Genomic DNA, 18,668 nt, shown 5'->3' with positions numbered 1-18,668 from the left:
ATCATTAATCATTAATTGCACAGATTCCTTAAATTTAAAAAACAAAATACAGAAACCCATAAAGTATTTACAATATGATACAATATATACAATATACAGCTCTTACATTATAATACAAGCTATTTTGATTTTTATGATGTTGTATGTCAATAATATACAGCATTATTGTGTATTAAAGTATATGTATCACAGATTGAAAGCATGAACTTTTTGATTGCTTTCCACTAGTTTGGCAAACTGGGAAATGGAAAATTCCATAAATAGTCTAAAACAGTTTTGAGGAGAATGAAGAAAAATTTTAGCAATTCAGTAAAAATCAGAGTCATCCATCAAAAAAAAAATCTAATAATGGAAAATTATGTCCATTTGTGGTGAAGCCATTTGGGGAAGACTTTTTTAAATTCTATCTACATTCTTTTTCTTTTGAACTAAAGAACATGATAGGGAAATAGAACAGTTGAGAGCTGGATAAAAATTAATAAGGAATAAAAATAAATTAATAAAAATTCCATTTTAACTGTGATTATAGGAGTAAGCCAAATTTAGGAATGTGCTTTGAGACAAATATGCCAAAGCTTTCCTTCTCATCTAAGTTCCTGGCCTCTTATTAGAAGGGTCTGGGGATGGTCGTTCCCATTTTGTTCTTTCTCCCATAGCTTCTCTCTCACTTTGCTTCTAAGAATACAGGAGAAATCTTGTCTATTTTGGCTGTTACAGTGAAGAAGGCCAGTGTCTCCCTGTAACTTCAGAAAAGGATATGTTATTAAAGGGAAAAACCTGTAACAACTATATACTTAAGACAAAATCATTCCCTCAGCTTGGCACTCTTACTTAACAGATACTTAAAAGCATGTTTCACTGTTCTAACTCCCACACAAATATTTGATTTCCTAATTTTTTTATGTAAATAATGTTTACCAGTCCTGTGGAAGCCATCTTTATGGTAATTGACATTTACACTAAAGCTTTCTCTCTTACCTCTCTTTTTTTTTTTTGATGGCTAGTTTGAAAAATGATCTCAATATGTGTGTATATATATACTCTTTGCCAAAATCAAATAAGGTTCTGTATTCTTGAGGACATGAAAAAAATCTATTCTAATAGTAAAAACCTAGACTGTAAACTTCAGGCTATTAATATTTTAACATATTAAAACACTAAAATTATCTTTAATATATATGTTTCTTATATATAAGCATCTATATCACATAAATGTTTCTATTTCTATTTATGTCTTGGTCATTACATTTCTCCTTTTTTTTTCAGATGATGTTTAAAGGATTCTGCATCAATATTTGGTGTTGGACAAGTTCAAAATCTCTTCTTCAAATTTTGATCTCCTGCTCCATTGCCTTCCGGCTTTAACTTAACTTGTGATCCCTTCAAAATTTTACATGGTTTGCAATGGTTACATGAACTTGTGGGGAGTGATATTTGCACCATCTCACACTTTATTCACTATGGCACTTTAGGAAAAGAAATTGGAATAAACTTCCAAAGCAGTATTTTAAAAAATGAATCTTATTGTGAAGCTCCGGAGAAGTTTTCGAACATTGATTGTTCTCTTAGCTACGTTTTGCTTGCTGAGCATTGTCATTTCTGCCTATTTCCTCTACTCTGGCTATAAACAGGAAATGACACTTATTGAAACCACTGCAGAAGCAGAATGTGCTGACATCAAAAGTCTACCATATCGGTCACTGGAACTAAAAACAGTTAAACCTATTGATACATCCAAAACTGATCCTACTGTCCTCCTATTTGTGGAGAGCCAATACTCTCAACTTGGTCAAGATATCATAGCTATCTTGGAGTCTAGCCAATTTCAGTACCAAATGGTCATTGCCCCTGGCAAGGGGGATATACCTCCTCTTACAGATAACGGCAAAGGGAAATATATTTTAGTTATTTATGAAAATATTCTGAAGTATGTCAGCATGGACTCATGGAATCGAGAGCTTTTAGAAAAATACTGTGTGGAATACAGTGTTAGTATAATTGGTTTTCATAAAGCCAATGAGAACAGCTTACCAAGTACACAATTAAAAAGCTTTCCATTAAACCTTTTCAATAATCTAGCTCTAAAGGACTGTTTTGTCAACCCTCAGTCTCCTTTGCTGCATATTACCAAAGCCCCCAAGGTTGAGAAAGGCCCTCTTCCTGGGGAAGACTGGACTATTTTCCAATATAATCATTCAACCTACCAGCCTGTGCTTTTAACTGAATTACAGACAGAAAAATCCCTTTCATCCTTATCCAGCAAACCACGCTATGCGACGGTGATTCAAGATCTGGGACTTCATGATGGAATTCAGCGAGTTCTATTTGGCAACAACTTAAACTTTTGGCTACATAAGCTCATCTTCATAGATGCCATCTCCTTCTTGTCAGGGAAGAGGCTGACACTGTCCTTGGAGAGATATATTCTTGTGGATATTGATGATATCTTTGTTGGGAAAGAGGGAACAAGGATGAATGTCAAAGATGTAAAGGTAAGAACATTTATAAATAACATAATTTTTATTTCACTAACTGTGGTATTAATAAAATATAATTTTGAATATTTTAGATTCCTAATTACACAAAATTTTCAGATGTGGTATGTTTGAACTTATTTAGGCATTTAAAAAAAATTTTGAACTAAGCCTTGACTATCCTCACATATATACCCCAGATGCTTCAGAGGGGATAGAACTAAAATATCCCAAAGAATATTTGAATTTAATCTCCTGGTCTCTTCTTAGACCTTGCCCATCCCAGGTGGAACCCTGGAGAACTGTCTCCCTTATTCTAGCACATGTTGCAGTTTGTAGCAGTAAGACAAATATAGTCATAAAACTCCATCTCTCCACGGATCCCCTTGCCCTGCTTGGGTTTGACAATGGTGGTTGAAATAGAAGGTGGAGAAGTAACCCGAGATCTTTTGTGACTTCCAGTAAATGTAGTGTTTGTTTATATGAAATGTTCATACACTTGTAAATATAGATATGAGCAAAAATACAGTTTTATAGGGAAAGTGTATTGGACTAGAACTCAGAAGTCTTCCATTATTATCTCTTTTACTAATTTATCATATTGTTTTGGGTAACACAGCAGTGTTCATACTTCTAGCGATGATCAAATTGACTATATAACAAATTCACCTTGCAATTGCTATTAGATAAAGAAAAAGCGAAATATGGTATACTAGGTTAGCTAGGTAATTCTGAGAATAATTCCTTCTTTTTCATCTTGATTCAATATTCTTATTTGTGCCTGTCTTGTCCTGTATATAACTAAATTCATTCTTAGACAAATAAGTTTAGCAAACATATAAACAAATAATAGAGTACAACTTAAAATTATAAGAGAACTAAAGATTGTTAAGATCATATCATGTTTTTTGAACTCCTGTTTTTTTACCCCCCCGAGACGAAACCTTAATACTACTTCAAAATGACAGCATTTCCCTCCGTCCTAAGACCTTATGACCACCAAAGTAAAATATGATTAAGACCGGTGATATAAGTTCACTTTTTAAAAATCTTTAAGTACATGTGAACCAGTGAATTTTGTTTTTAATGAGCCACTGAATGAAGCATCACATGACTGGTACCCAAATATTTCATTTTGGACATTGTTTTAAAGGGATTAAGTGATGCCTCTTGAGTTCTGTCTAGATTTTTCTGTTTTTTTCTTACTTATTTTGTATTTACTATTCCTTTAATTAGTATACATGCTAGTTTTATTTTTATTTCAAAATCATAAACTTAAGAAGAGATTATATGCTTCAAAAGTTCTCTAAGTGATTCCTATCCTGACATCCTAAAAGAAGAGGATCTCCTAATTTCAATTTAACAAAATGTATGAATTGAAAAAGCTTTTATAACTCTAACAAATATTTTCAGTTCAAATTCAGCTATTTCACTTACTCCAATAAAAACAAATAGCTATTTATCATTATACAATATTCACTGATGACTTCTTAAGTGACATAACCCCAAACAGAGTAACAAAATACTGAAATTTAACAAAACCTGGAATAATGTCATAGGCAGAGAAAGGATCAGAAATGTTGTATGTGTATATGGATATACACATAGTTTGTGTATGTATGTGCACATATATCTTCGTTATATACTCTACACACACACACACACACACACACACACACACACACTGACTGTCACTTTAAAGAAAATACTTTTTCCTGCCCCTTTTGGTGCTGTTGCTGATTCTTTCTCAGAACTGTTAACCAAAGAATATCAGAAACTTGATTGGAAGTGAGGGCTATCACCCTCTTGTTTACTTAAAGGTCAAGAGGAAATACAGTTTTCCAAGTATAAAAATTCTAGTCCTAGTCCTTGACATTTGACTTTCTATTTTGACCTTATTTTTGGATTAATATGATTTTGTGGAAAATAATTTTAAATTGTATGTAGAAAAGTTCTCAATACTCCCATGTTCTTCACTCTCATGCTCCTTTTCTGGTATTGTAATATTTATTCATTCACTTGTAAAAATGAAGAGAAATCCATCTTCCCTCAAACTCTTCCTGAATTTTCTAAAACAAGAGTATTGCATGGTCACTGAGATTTTTCTATATAATACTGAAATAGAAAGTAGAGGTATTCTCTTCCTCAACAGAACACATATCGGAAAGCATATGGGTCATGGTTGAAAATTCTTGGTTATTTACATAATTGGACTCTCCCTGGGCCACTCCCACAATTAAACCTGGAACATATAGCTGGGAGGATTTAACAACAAATTCAAACCCAGTTTTGCCTGCAACATCACCTCACACTGTTGACCAAAAATATTTTAACTTGAGCACATTTTCCCATTTTGAGATAGAGATTCTGGATCATACTGCTTAAGAATTAACATTTTTAAGGCTCAGCATTTGATGCAGTAGAAAGAGCACGAGTTTGGGGATTTTTTTTATTGAACTTGAAAACCCATGTTCTTTTCACTTCATGGTTCCACCTGAACCAAGCTACCATATATGCATCTTCTTTTAGAGACTTGCATACTTTATCTGATTTCATCATGCCTTCCTCCAACCAGAGCCATTGAGGTAGAAATCAGTAGGTTCATTTCCAAGGCAAACAAAATTAAGCTCATGCATTTGCAGTAACTATTATCTAATTGTTGCCAAAATTTTATCATATATATAAAAACTCAAGATATAAGAGAAAAATTTTTCATGTATATAATCTTCTAGAAACTATATTTCAAATGATTATAAAATATTAGTATCAATAGATTCAGAGAATATGGTCATGTTTTGGCCTGGTAATATTTCTGTGTGGTCTTACAGGCAATCACAAAATATTTGTGTACATCTAAACTTCTATTAGCAGGATGACCTCAGGCTATTTAGGGTGATGTCTTATACACTTGAACTTATACTTTACTAATATTGAAAACAACTGTCATTTTTATAATGGCCTTAATTACATGTATGTAATGTTCATTCCAAATGTGATTAGTTGAGCAATAATGCATTTTTAGGGAAAGCAAAAATAATAAAGGGCTATACTGATTATTTAAATTTTAATTTAAAAAAACTTCTTGCAGCCCACTAATTTGATTTCTATGGAAAATGCTTTACCCTTAGTTGGAACATTTTGTATAGTCATAGATGTTTGATAGAGTTAATATGTTCTTTTTTCATAGTTTCCTAAGATAGAATACATGTTCTTTCCCAATAAGGGCTTTGAAAACATGAACATGGTGAATGTAAGCTTCCACATGGGCAATGAAATCAGATTTATTATTGATGCTATCAATAATTTTAGTGCTTTAATCAATTCTGTGACCTGTTGTTACTTTCTCTGTTGATAAAAAACATCATTATTAGCATTTTATGTGTCTTTACATTTCTTAAAGGAATATATATATACATATATATTTATTTATTGAACATCTACCGTATATAAGACTATAAGACATTATCTGTCTAATAAATCTAAACTTCTCATTTTAAGGTTTCTTTATGGTCCAGTTCAATTTACCTTCTCAACATTTATTCTTACTATTTCTCAATACATACTGCTTGTACTAGGCTAGCCCACTGTCTATTCCTCAGCTATAGCTTGTTCATGTCTACCTTGACCTCTTTTCTCAGTTTCTGTGCCTTGACTAAAGTACGTTCTTTGAGTCTATCTATATTTCAAAAGATATCTTAATTCCTACTTCTTATGAGAAGGTGATACCTGTCCTAATGACCCCAGTAGATGGGAATTTCTCCCTAAGTTGAGTCCCTGAATAATCGTTGGCCTTAACCCTCACTTAGCATCTTCATGTACATGAGCCAACTCCAAAATTAAACAATGAGACAGTTTTTCTCATATATGTACATAAGAGAGAGTACATAACAAGGAAACTTAGACATGATTTGAAAACATTTCGTTGACAATTATTATGCTGTCTTTAACTGTTTGGTGAGTGCAGGACTAATTAGTCATAGAATCGATTTACTACATTAAGAAAAATAATTTAAGGGTAGTTTTGAGGTTTGTCTCAAAACAAATGTCTTGTATATTTTAAGTAGGGGGCAGAACTAGAAAAAAAATCTATGTTGTAAACCTGGAATCAAAAAACAAAACAAAATAAAACAAAACAGAACAAAGAAGAAGGTCAGCAAGCTAATTGGTTTCTTTTTTTTTTTTTTTCACCTCCACATGGTGTTTTTAATGGATCTGTACCCTCGACTAGTGTTAAGGCTTGATCCAGATAAAACAATTTAGCAATATCTTAACCTGGATATTTTCATACATTTATTTGACTACGTATTTCCTGATTTGAAAATCATATGTTCAAAGAGTTAAAGTGCAAAAGAAGTTGTGCTAATTGAATGACCGAAACATGAAAGATGTTAAGTTAATAGATATAAAGGAGACAATTAATAAAGGATCTTACAATACAGGTAAATGAGTTTTGGTTACTTCCAGTAGCTATTTGAAAGCCCCTTTTACACAAGAAAATGATACAATGAAAATATTTGAGCAGTTTTTTTTCTATTGTTAATGTAAATATTTAAATAAAATCTCAGTTCAAACATTTGTAGGAATTATCACATTTAACAGGGATCAGGTTGCTATGAATAGGAAAGAAGAAACCTATCACAGAAGAAAATGTTAAAATCTTGATTAATCATTTGAATAGGGTTGAAAGAGAAAAAGAAAAAAAAATCTTATGATTTCTAAAGTCATGATCTAAGAAAACAGGAACTTATTGGTGCTATGAATATTGACACAGAAGATGAGAGGCTACATTGATAATTGAAAGATTAGTTTTCTAACATTTTATAATTAAAACTGAAACAGATGGCTATATCTGACAAATTAACAGGGAAACATTTTTTTTTTAGAATCCTTGATATACTAGACTGAATGGATCGCTATCAAAAAAGGAGCTGAAAAGTAACAATTATATATGATAAATGGAATCCAGATTTGACACAGATCAACCAGTGTAGATTCAGCAATGCAGAACAGTCCACGCAATAAGGTTGAATGGATGGCCCAGTCAGACAACCAAACAAGTAGCATCTGAAAGTTCTTTGTCAGTTTCTAAGTAAGCACGACATGCAATCAGTAAGGGTAGCATACCAAATAAGTAGTGGTCCATGCAGATGGGATAAGTTTTATCAAAAATATTTTACAACAGACTGAAGGTACCCAATCCTGGAATTAGTCTGCAGGCAAAGAAAGTCTTCTACCTGAGAAAAATGGCACAGAAGGCAGTGCCCTAATCATAGAAGAAAGGTAGGATGTGACAACATATGACAACATGGAGTTCAGCATAGGGAACGTGACAGGGAACTTGGAAGGCAGGAGCTCAGGCATAACACTAATGCTGTACAGAAGAGAGGAGCCATCAGCAGGACTTGCTGAAATTGCAGCCCTGATACTGACCTAGAACTCCTTAATCCTTAGGACTCTAAGGAAAGGACTGCATTTAGTATCTCGTGGAATCCTTAGATGCCCAGCTGCAAGAATTAGGTGTACTATTTGAAGATGCTCAGTTGGTTCAAAAGATAAGCGGACACTATCAGAGGCTTATTGTAAGAATGATTTCATTTTCTATATAAACATAGTTGGAATCACTGTGTCAATTAAAATATTTTTGTAAGCTGAGTTTGGCTTGACTGAAAAGAGATGCTCTATGTAATGTATTTTGTCAAAGTTAGTAGTGATCTCAAAAAACTCAAACAAAACTTGAATTTTGTTTCTAGGCTTGGGAAGAGGACAGCCACCATATAGATGTATTTAATAAAAATTTTCCTTCTTTCATTTATAAGCTCAATGTAAATGTCTCAGATTTTCTTCTGAATGTTTTCATGTGGCACCATACATTTGACATTGTCAATGGAAGAAAAAACTATCTCTTCCAAAAAAAGATTTATTTATGGAAGTGAAAGAGTCTCTACTTAAAAAATTACCAAAGTGATATAAAAGTACACTTTTAAATGATAAGAATGGGAAAAAAAGAGAAAATAATACTATCAATATACCTTCCAAATTGGGCATTTAACTAAAACACTTCTATTTTGTGTATCAACTTCATATCTGTATATAGGTGAGAAGTCATTATTTGTCATCTATGGGCTCCAAGTGTCAATTTTTTTTATTATAGAATTTACACAAACATGAAATATTCATTCTTGATTTCATTAGTATAGGCAGGGCATGTTCACAATTATCTGCATTACAAGGTAGAATGCAATATATACCATGACAAAATGTGGGCAATGGGAACAAAGAAGGGGCTATAGTATTTCTTCTAGGAATTAGGGAAATTTCATGGAGGAGGTAGCATTTGAGTTCTCTGTCATAGTATGACAGAACACTAACAAATCTAGAGGGGGAGGTATATTCATGGTCAATGGATCAGCCCAAGCTAAGATTTGGCTAAAAATATCAGAGTTGGGGAAATGGTAAGTTGTCTGTGTTGGTTAGATGATTAAGTAAGAAAGTAAAGTTAAGTATTATTAAATGCTGAAGATACTGGTTGTGGCCACAATATAGAATTTTGTTGGCAGAAGGATACTATTTGAGTCACTGAAAATTTTAAATCGGAAAGTAACATGATCAGAGCTGGGATTGAAGAAAAATATGTTGTTTGAACCAGGGATATGTTTTTTGTCGAGACCTCTTAAAGAACATATTACAACAATAAAGAAATAATAATTCTTACATATTTCTATTTTTAAAATATTTATTTAGTGTATTAATATGCATTAAGCACTGTGCTAATCATTAATAGGAAGTATATCATTTAATACAACGACACTAAGAGGAAATATTTTGTACATTTGCGGAATGAATAAAATGAGGCTTAGCAATATCAAGATACTCATCCAGCTAATAAGTGGCAGAGCAAACGAACCCAGACTGTCACAAATGTCTAAGCTTTCTTTTAGAAAACAGTGGTGTGGATTTGGGCTTGAGTCTCAGTGCCAGCAGTAATCAGTTAACTTGGGGCATGTTTATTAACCTCTCAAATTCTCAGATGATAGATCTGGAACACTGATGTAAAAAGACCCACTTCTTAGCATTATAGTGAGCCCTTAATGAGTTAAGATGTGGAAAGTTACTAGGACAGAACCTGAACTGTAAGATTTACTCGATTTAGTTTGGTGGCAGTTAGGATGTAAAGGGGAGATTGGGAGAGCCCATGCGGAAGTTGAATTGACAGGGGCACATACTTAATGGAGAAACAGAGAAAAAGGTGGAGATGTGATGGCATCATGGTTTTTCCTGGTGAATACATTAACATACGCAGAATCAGGCAGAAGAAAGGGTGTTGGGAAATTAGGGGTTCGGTTTAAGGTCTAATGATTTAATGTGGGTTATTCAGATGTAAGCATTTAAAAAAGCAAGTCTTAATTTTTGGACGCTGTCAGAGGTGGCAGTATAGATTTAGAAATCATCAAGCTTAATCTCAGTGATGATGACTAAAGGGAAATGAATCAAAGAAGGAAAACCGGATGAATGCATCTTTTGGATATCCTGTAATAAACCCAAGATTATGCCAAGTTAGTTTCATATAGAGGAAAATTGTTCCATGTACTAAGATAGTAGCCATCCGAAAGCCTCTTCATTAATTATATGGAAGAAAGCCTGAAACCTCAATAAATGCTGGTGGTCCAGAGGAATAAAATTAAAGGAATGCCTAACTGAGAACAGCACGATCTTCATGCAACAGACAAGGCAACAATCATTTATCTGGAATTTGGCAGTTTGAATTATATTTCCTTCTTATTTATGACCTCGATTACATTATGACCTTAAATTATGACCTGAATTGTGATATGACCCCCTCCTAACTCGACTGTGAGGTGTACCAAATGACTCTTTACCATAAATATCCCTGAAATGTGGAGTGATGTACAGGGGTTAAGTATAAAAAGAACAAGGAAGCTAAATCCTCATTTTTAGTTATAGTTTCCAGAAATTATATTTTAATGAAAGATTTTTATTTGGTTTTTATGTGTTTATTCTCTTGATGGCAGTGTTCATTCTGAACATGCCTGCGTTTTTGTTGCAAACAAGGGTTTTAGAGGCATTACTTTCATTTAAACCTGTTTTCTGGCTATCAGCTAATTATTACTTCTTTAAAAAGCATATTTTAAAGCAAGACTTGTTACCAATTGATGATTTTCTGCTCAGAATAATTTTAAAAACTTTTCATATACAAATTTGATTTTAATTTAAGATTGGACATTCCCTGAATTCATTTGCACACAAAACAGGTTAAATAGTAATGGATCTAACATTAACATGAGTGCTCACTTTGGTTAGTTTACAGCATAAGATAGTTACTGAGCAGAGAACAATCTCTTGATACACCAGGGGAAGAGCACAACTGAAGTCCATGAGCTCCATTTTGCTACTTGAGATGTAGCAATTGACTCCATGGGAAAGAGAAAATGTTAGAAAATATTTTGGCAAAAGCACCCAGGCTAGCCAAGTCTCAGCAAGGTAGAGAAACAACCCCGATTAGAGTTCTTAAATCTCATTGTTAATGCCTAAAAGCCCTGGGGATAGTTATGGGGATATTTTCTGATTAGTTTTGTATATTTTGTCATTCTCTGTGATGATGTAAATAGTGATTAATGCTCAGATTATAATGAGCCTCTTTAGCTAAGGCCACCATGTTTTTGTTAATGATAATCATCAAAAGATACCACAAAATGGTTTCATTTCTGAAGAGTAACTAAAGAGAAAAACAAAACAAAACAAAAATTTACTCCTTTTGTACTCCCCATAGAAATACGCAGCATGTTCTGAAATAAATTATCATGTAATAAAGCATCTTGGTTATATAATCCTGAGGCAGCTAGAATATTATTGTTATTATTATTAATTATTATTTGGATAATAGATTATGGTATTAAAGTAGCTATAGACATTGAATTTTATTTTCATTCAACTCATAATTTTTCATGTCTACTCTGAGCTGCTCTCTTTAGCTCTTTACTGGGGTTGATAATTTCCACCTGCGACTTTCTTTTTTCAAATAAATCAAATATTCCTCCGATGTGTTCCTTTGTTATTATACTTTTGAAACATTTCATACATTCTAAAGATTGTATATGATGAATATTATTTAAAGGATGATAAGAAGGAAAATGGCCTTGTCCGTACCACTTAGCTTAGGATATAGAATATTACCACCACCTTTCCAGTCACATACCACTTTTTCCGCTGGAGAGGTAATTAATACCCTGAATTTTGAGAGCTACCATACATTGTGAATGTTACTATATATACAGTATGAATTTTCTGCAGTTTTCCCCCTTTTATTCCTTAAATTCATCTACACTGATGCTTATAATTCTAGTTCATGAAACAATTTCTTTGTAGTATTTATTTTTTCCAATATTGGTATTGTCAGACTCTTAATATTTTTGGCTATTTGGTGGACATAAAATTGTATATGAGTTATTCTTTGCATTTCTTAATTATTTATAAGGTTGAATACCTTTTTTGTACTTAATGACCATCATTTTTTTCAAGTTTTTGTATTTGTAATTGCTTTGAAAGTAAGTTGCAAAACATCAGGTTTCACCTCTAACTACCTCAGTGTTGATTTCCTAAGAAAAGGATATTCTCCTTCAGTAACCATAATAACAGTATCATACTTGAGAAAATTTAAAAGTACAATATTTTATTATAGTCTATATTAAAAATTTATCCAATTGGCCAAAAAAATTATTTATATCTTATTTTAGTTTTTCAGAATCAAATCAAGATTTGTAATGTAATAATGTTTACCAGCTCAATCTGTTTATTTTAATCTGAAACAGTTCTGTCACATTTTTTGCTTTCATCACATTGACTTTTTTTGTTATGACTTTATTTTTTTGAGCAGTTTTAGGTTTACAGCAAGATTTAGAGAAAGATCCAGAGATTTCCCGTATATCCTCTGCCCTCACACATGCATAGCCTCCCCCCTTATCAACATCCCCCACCAGAGTGGTACATTTTGCAACTGATGAACCCACAGTGACACATAATCATCTGAAGTCCATAGCTCACACTAAATTTCGCTCTTGGTGGTGTATAGTCTATGAGTTTGGACAATTGTATAATGACAAGTATTCATCATAATGGTATCATACAGAACATTTTCACTGCCCTAAAAAATCCTCTGTGCTCCACCTACTCACCCCTACTCTCCTACTTTTTCACATATTTTGCAAAGCCTGTGTGTCGTTTTCTCATTTTAACTTTGAACTATTTGTTTTTGTAAGGGATTTTTAGTTCTTTATGGAGTCTGGATTCATCCTTTGTTGATGATATGTTTGCAATTATCTTCCCCTGAGTTACTACATGTCTTTTCACTTCTTTCAAAGGTATCATTTCACTAATGAAAAATATTTAATTTTTATTGTAGTAAAATATATCCATATTTTAAATATATTATTTGAGGGCATTTTTTTGTATGTATGTTTTGTCATCTCTATCGCAAGAAGTTTGTGAAATACTGGCCTTAACTGTTATTTAGATGTTCTCTAAAATAATCCGAACCTAAAGATTTCATTTGGGGGTACATTAAAATTAATCACTCTTTTAAAGTGATTATTATATGTTTTCTCTTTTTAAACTATCTTTATGAGTTACTTTATAATTTATATTTTCAGGAAATTTTTCCATTGCATTACTTCAAAATCTCTAGTTTAAATTTGTTCACCATAAAAATTTATTATATTTTAAATCTGTCTGGCAGTTTGTTATGTCACAGTTTCATTTCTAATGTTGTTCATTTATTTTCTCTTCCATTTTCTTGATTGATCCATTTGGCAGAGATTAGCTAATTTTATTTTCTCTTTTTTAAAATCCTCTTAGTTGCTCCTTTTTATTTCCCTTTCAATGTATGTTTTTATCTTTGTACATTCTTCACTTGTGAAATTTTTGTTTTATTCTCATGTTCTTTTTCTGTCTTCTTAAAATACATAACTAACTCATTAAGTTTTACCCTTTTTCTCTCATCTAATATAGCATTCAGTGTCATATAGTTTAAGATTATAATTGAAATAACTATTTGTGCTTTTTAAAAGTGGTATAGTTATTATTATTCAGTTATGAGTTTTGTCTAATTTTTATCACAATTTCTTTTTTTGAACTTTGAATCAATCATGAATGTGTTTTCAAATTTTCCTAATGTATAAAGTGTTTTAAGTATCCTTTTAAAACTGATTTCTAATTCAATATAATCTGCATAATGAGTGTTTTCTAATTTATTGGGAGTTGCATTAAGGGGGAGTACAATGTTCCATTTTCTTCCCAGTTCCTCCTACGTGTGTGCTTGAAAAGGGTGTATCTTCTCCAGGTTCGGAGATCTAGTTCTCATCTTTGCACAAGATCGTTAATTGTGTTGCTCAAATCCTTTGTATCCGTTCTAAGTTTTTGTCTGCTGATCTGTGTATGATTTATCTGTTTGACCTGTGAGAGGTGTGTCTATATCTACATTGACTATGGTAAAATCAGTATTATTGCTAATGCTTTCAGTTTGTGATTTATATATTACATAGCTCAGCTTTTTTGACTACTTAGATATTTACTATTATTATATCTTTCTGATGAACTAAAACCTTTATCATTATCATTATGAAGTGACTTACTATCTAAAAAAATTTTTCTGAAGGTTTTTGTTGTTGTTTAATATTATTATAGTTCCACTTTGGCAGTTTTGCTGGTTAAATCATTATGCGTGTTTTTACTCCCAACCTTTCTATGTCTGATGGACTTAGTTGTGTCTCTAGTAACAGAATATCATTTCATATTGTTGATTTTTTTAGTATAGTCTGTCCATCTTTTTTAAACTAGTGAATCCAATCAAATCTCCAGAAGATAACAGAGATGTAATATTCAAACAATAGTAACTCTTTTTCAAAATCAATGAATGACAACAATTTTCCAATACAGAAAGCTTCCTGCAGCAGAATAAACCAAAAATAACTCCCTACCTAGATACATTATAATGACACAAAATAACACAAGACCAATTACTCCTCTTGGAAAGAAAAACAGACTGGCAGGTGACTTCTGAAAAACGGCAATGGAAGCCAGACTTAAAATCATCTTTTTTAAGGGATGATAGCCTTCTTTTTGCAAAACAGAGAAACAGAGAGGTGGTTTTTGTTTTTTAGGTTTGGGGTTTTGGGGGATTTTTGGCATAGAAGCTGAATAATGGGAAGATGCTTCATCCCAATCTTAAAATTCTGCTTCAAACAAATCTGATCTAAGTACAAGTTCTTGTTTTCTGGACATGAACATGTTTCATTGAAGGAAACTTGATTTGGATGGGAATAAAACTATTATCTTTGTAGGGGCGCCTGGGTGGCACAGCGGTTAAGCGTCGGCCTTCGGCTCAGGGCGTGGTCCCGGCGTTATGGGATCGAGCCCCACATCAGGCTCCTCTGCTATGAGCCTGCTTCTTCCTCTCCCACTCCCCCTGCTTGTGTTCCCTCTCTCGCTGGCTGTCTCTATCTCTGTCGAATAAATAAATAAAATCTTTAAAAAAAAAAACTATTATCTTTGTAGGTAAAATAATACTTAAAACATTAATTAAATCCTGACCCTATTGGTCTTTAACTATAATTTTGTGCAAGTTATTTAATCTTATGTGCCACACTTTTCCTCATTTGTAGAGTGAGATCTAATAATAGCACATATTCAGCAGGTGGCTGTGAATATTAAATAATGTAACTGGATAACATTAAGGAAAGTACCTGACATTTTGTTAAATCAGCTAATGTTCTTGATAATGGAGTTCAAGAAAATGATTCCTATACTTTTTTTCAATAAGTTGGTTACTATATTTTACTGATTCTAAGACTCGCATTTAGTTTCATATTTTATCATTTCAGACATTATGGTATGTCTTTTAATTCATAGCCTGCTGTATTTTATGAAGCGTAGTAATGTAAACTATTTTGTTTACTTTCCTTTTTAAAAAACTTTGTTATTGAAACATAGTTAACATACAAGGTCATACTAGTTTCAGGTATACAACATAGAGATTTGACAATTCTATACAATTCAATGCTCAGCATGAGAAGCCACCATCTGCCACCGAGCAGCATTATTAAAATATTATTGACTATATTCCCTATGCTATACTTTTCATCTCTATTACTCATTTATTTTGTAATGAAGTTCGTACCTCTTAATCCCCTTCCCCTGGTTTGTCTCCCTCCACCTCACTCCCCTCTGACAACTACCCACCCGTTCGTTCATTTAAGAATCTGTTTGTTCATTTGCTTGGTTCTTTAGATTCCACATACAAATGGATTATATGTTATTTGTCTTTGACTGATTTCACTTAGTATAGTACCCTTTAAGTCCATCCATGTCACAAACTGCAAGATTTCAGTCTTCATTCTTTTTCATGGCTGAGTAATATTCCATTGCATGCAGCACGCACGGGCGTGTGTGTGTGTATGTGTACCATATCTCCTTTATTATCCATTCATCTACAGATGGATACTTGGGTTGCTTCAATGTCTTGGCAATTATAAATAATGCTGCAGTAAACACAGTCATGGGATATATCTTTTCTAACAAACTAATTTTGTTTAAACTGAGATCATATGTTTTTTTTTAATTTACCCACCTAATTACTTAATATAAATTCATATGATGAAATCCAAAAGTTGTCAATATTAGGTGTTTCGCCTCCTTGTATTGAAAAATAAATCTACAAAAAACACTTTTGCTCATCAGAAAGATAATATATGAAACAAGTACTTCTAGTTGTTTATAATTAAGTTGTGGAAAGTATATTTCATATGACTTTTATGATGCATTCAATGTGATTGCAAATGCATATAATGAATAAGAAATGCATCAAGTCATAGCATATGCTTTTAAATGAAAAAAAAAAGTGCTCTACTCATTTAAATGTTAGAACACAAAAATAAGTTTCTGAAGTCTGCATTCCATAATTGAAATTTGCACATTTATTTAACATTAGTTAATGTTGAGGCATCAATGGTATTTAAAACATTTTAACCACTTTATTGAGGTATGATTGACATGAAAAAAGCTCTACATATTTAATGTTTACAACTTGATGAGTTTGAAGTTAAGTATACCCCTATAAAACTGTCACTCCAAAAAAAGGACATAAACTTATCCATTACCTATTTTCCAAAGTTTCCTCCCACTTCCTTTATAATTGGTATTAGTGTTAGTCTTTTTCTTGGTGTTATGGTGGTAAGAATACTTAACATAAAATTCATCCTTTTATCAAATTTTAAATACACAATACACTATTATTACCTATAAATATTATGCTGCATGGTGTATCTGTAGAACTTATTTATCTTGTAGAACTGAAATTTTGTATCCTCTGGCCAATACCTACTCATTTTTCCCTCCCCTAGACCTTGGTAACCACCATCCTACTCTTAGCCTCTATGAGTTTGATTACTTTAGATTCCACATATAAGGGAAATCATACAGTATTTGTGTTTCTGTGTCTGGCTTTATTTTTAGCATAATTTCCTCCAGGTCCATTCATGTTGCTACAAATGTCAGAATTTCCTTTTCTTTTTAAGGCTGAATAATATTCCTTTGTATGCGTTCCCACATTTTCTTAATGCATTCATCTGTTGATGGGTATTTAGATCATTTCCATATCTTGGCTATTGTAAATAATGCTGTGGTAAACACAGGAGTGCAGGTATCTCTTCAAAATCCTGATTTCAGTTCCTTTGGATAAAGACCCAGAAGTATGATTGTTGGATCATATGATAATTCTGTTTTTAATTTTTTTAGGAACTTCATACTGTTTTCCATAATAGCTATAATATAAACACTTATAATAATCCTTTGTTAAGCTTATAATATATATGAAGAGAATTAAATATTATAACAGTTATGAAGCAATTCTAATCTGACAATGAAGCAAATAGAATTTATAGAACATATAAAATATTGCTTTTACATAAAAATAAGTGTTCAGAACTGTAAAGCCAAGCTTTCTTAGAATTTATAAAAATATATAATTGAAAAGACCAGCACAATTTGTCAAGCATCCATTCTTTTGATTTGAAAACAGAATGGATTACAAATGAAATATAATACAACTGTTTTTTTATTTGCTTGCAAATAACTCTTACAAATAATATTTGGTAAAAGATATTTGAATTCCAAATGCTTTATGAGATTCACACCACCTATCTGCTGCACCTATTTTTCTTTTTAAGATTCAGTTAAACCTAGAAGAAGGTTGTGATGACCAAAACAAATAAATATAAATTAAAACGGAACCGGGGTGACTGTGTGGCTCAGTCGAGTCAAGCATCAGACTGTTGGTTTCAGCTCAGGTCGTGATTTCAGATCATGGGAGGAGCTCCACCTCTGGCTCATGCTCAGCCGGGAGTCTGATTAAAGGTTCTCTCCCTCTGCCAGTCCCCCTCCACTCACGCGCACACATGCATGCACGCGCTCTCTCCCTCGAATAAATAAATAAATAAATACTTAAATAAATAAATCTCTCTTAAAAAAAGGAAATAAAACTGTGCTTTCTTAAGAAAAGTTTATGTATGGCAAATACCTTCTTCCATCCTTAAATAATCTAACTTTTTTTTTAAAAAGATCTATTTAATTGTCCATCTATATATAGTGCTAATGTGCAATGTTCAATTATTCCTCAATTAATCTTACAAAGGGAATTGAACTCAATAAATAAATGGTTTTCTAATGTCATTTTTATTTTCGGTTTATCATTTTCTATTCAATTTAATATTCCAGAATAGCCACTATACACAATAAACACTTCATATGTAAGGTGAAATATGTAAAACGTGCATAAGCTTTTTTACACTCTTATTTTCCCAAAATTAGCTTAATTTCACACATAAATAGAATACTCATAAATTTTAGACTATTTTACATATTTTTAAAAATAGAACAATAATCCAAAATCTTATTTCAATTTACTCAGAAATTGCTTTAAAATACTAACTTAAAAGATGAAATTTGTTTATTTATGTGTTATAGTTTCCCTAATTTGCTTAATTATTTTAAAAACTTCTCACTTTTAAAAATGCTGCATTACACTTATAATGAAAAAAGAATGACATTTTGGGTGTGTGGAAAATATTGATATAAAATATTGCTGCTAGAGAAAAAAAATATAATTCCTTATTATATAAACTCCCA

At 32.2% G+C, this 18,668-nt stretch overlaps 1 protein-coding gene across 1 annotated transcript in view; it reads left to right on the top strand.

Annotated features, from left to right (window-relative positions):
* The first annotated feature begins 1,306 nt into the window (after window positions 1–1,306).
* Window positions 1,307–18,668, top strand: part of NDST4 (N-deacetylase and N-sulfotransferase 4) — a 239,291-nt gene continuing 221,929 nt past the window's right edge. The window contains exon 1 of the mRNA XM_045798645.2: window positions 1,307–2,492. Within this exon, the coding sequence (XP_045654601.1) occupies window positions 1,515–2,492 (978 nt within the window). The 5' untranslated portion in view covers window positions 1,307–1,514. The remainder of the gene's footprint in view (window positions 2,493–18,668) is intronic.

Source organism: Ursus americanus, chromosome 13 (assembly GCF_024610735.1).
Source record: "Ursus americanus isolate L20-20 chromosome 13, mUrsAme1.1.p, whole genome shotgun sequence".
Taxonomy (NCBI): domain Eukaryota; kingdom Metazoa; phylum Chordata; class Mammalia; order Carnivora; family Ursidae; genus Ursus; species Ursus americanus.
Note: the sequence above shows the minus strand (reverse complement) of the source record. Positions and strands in the feature narration are given on the sequence as shown.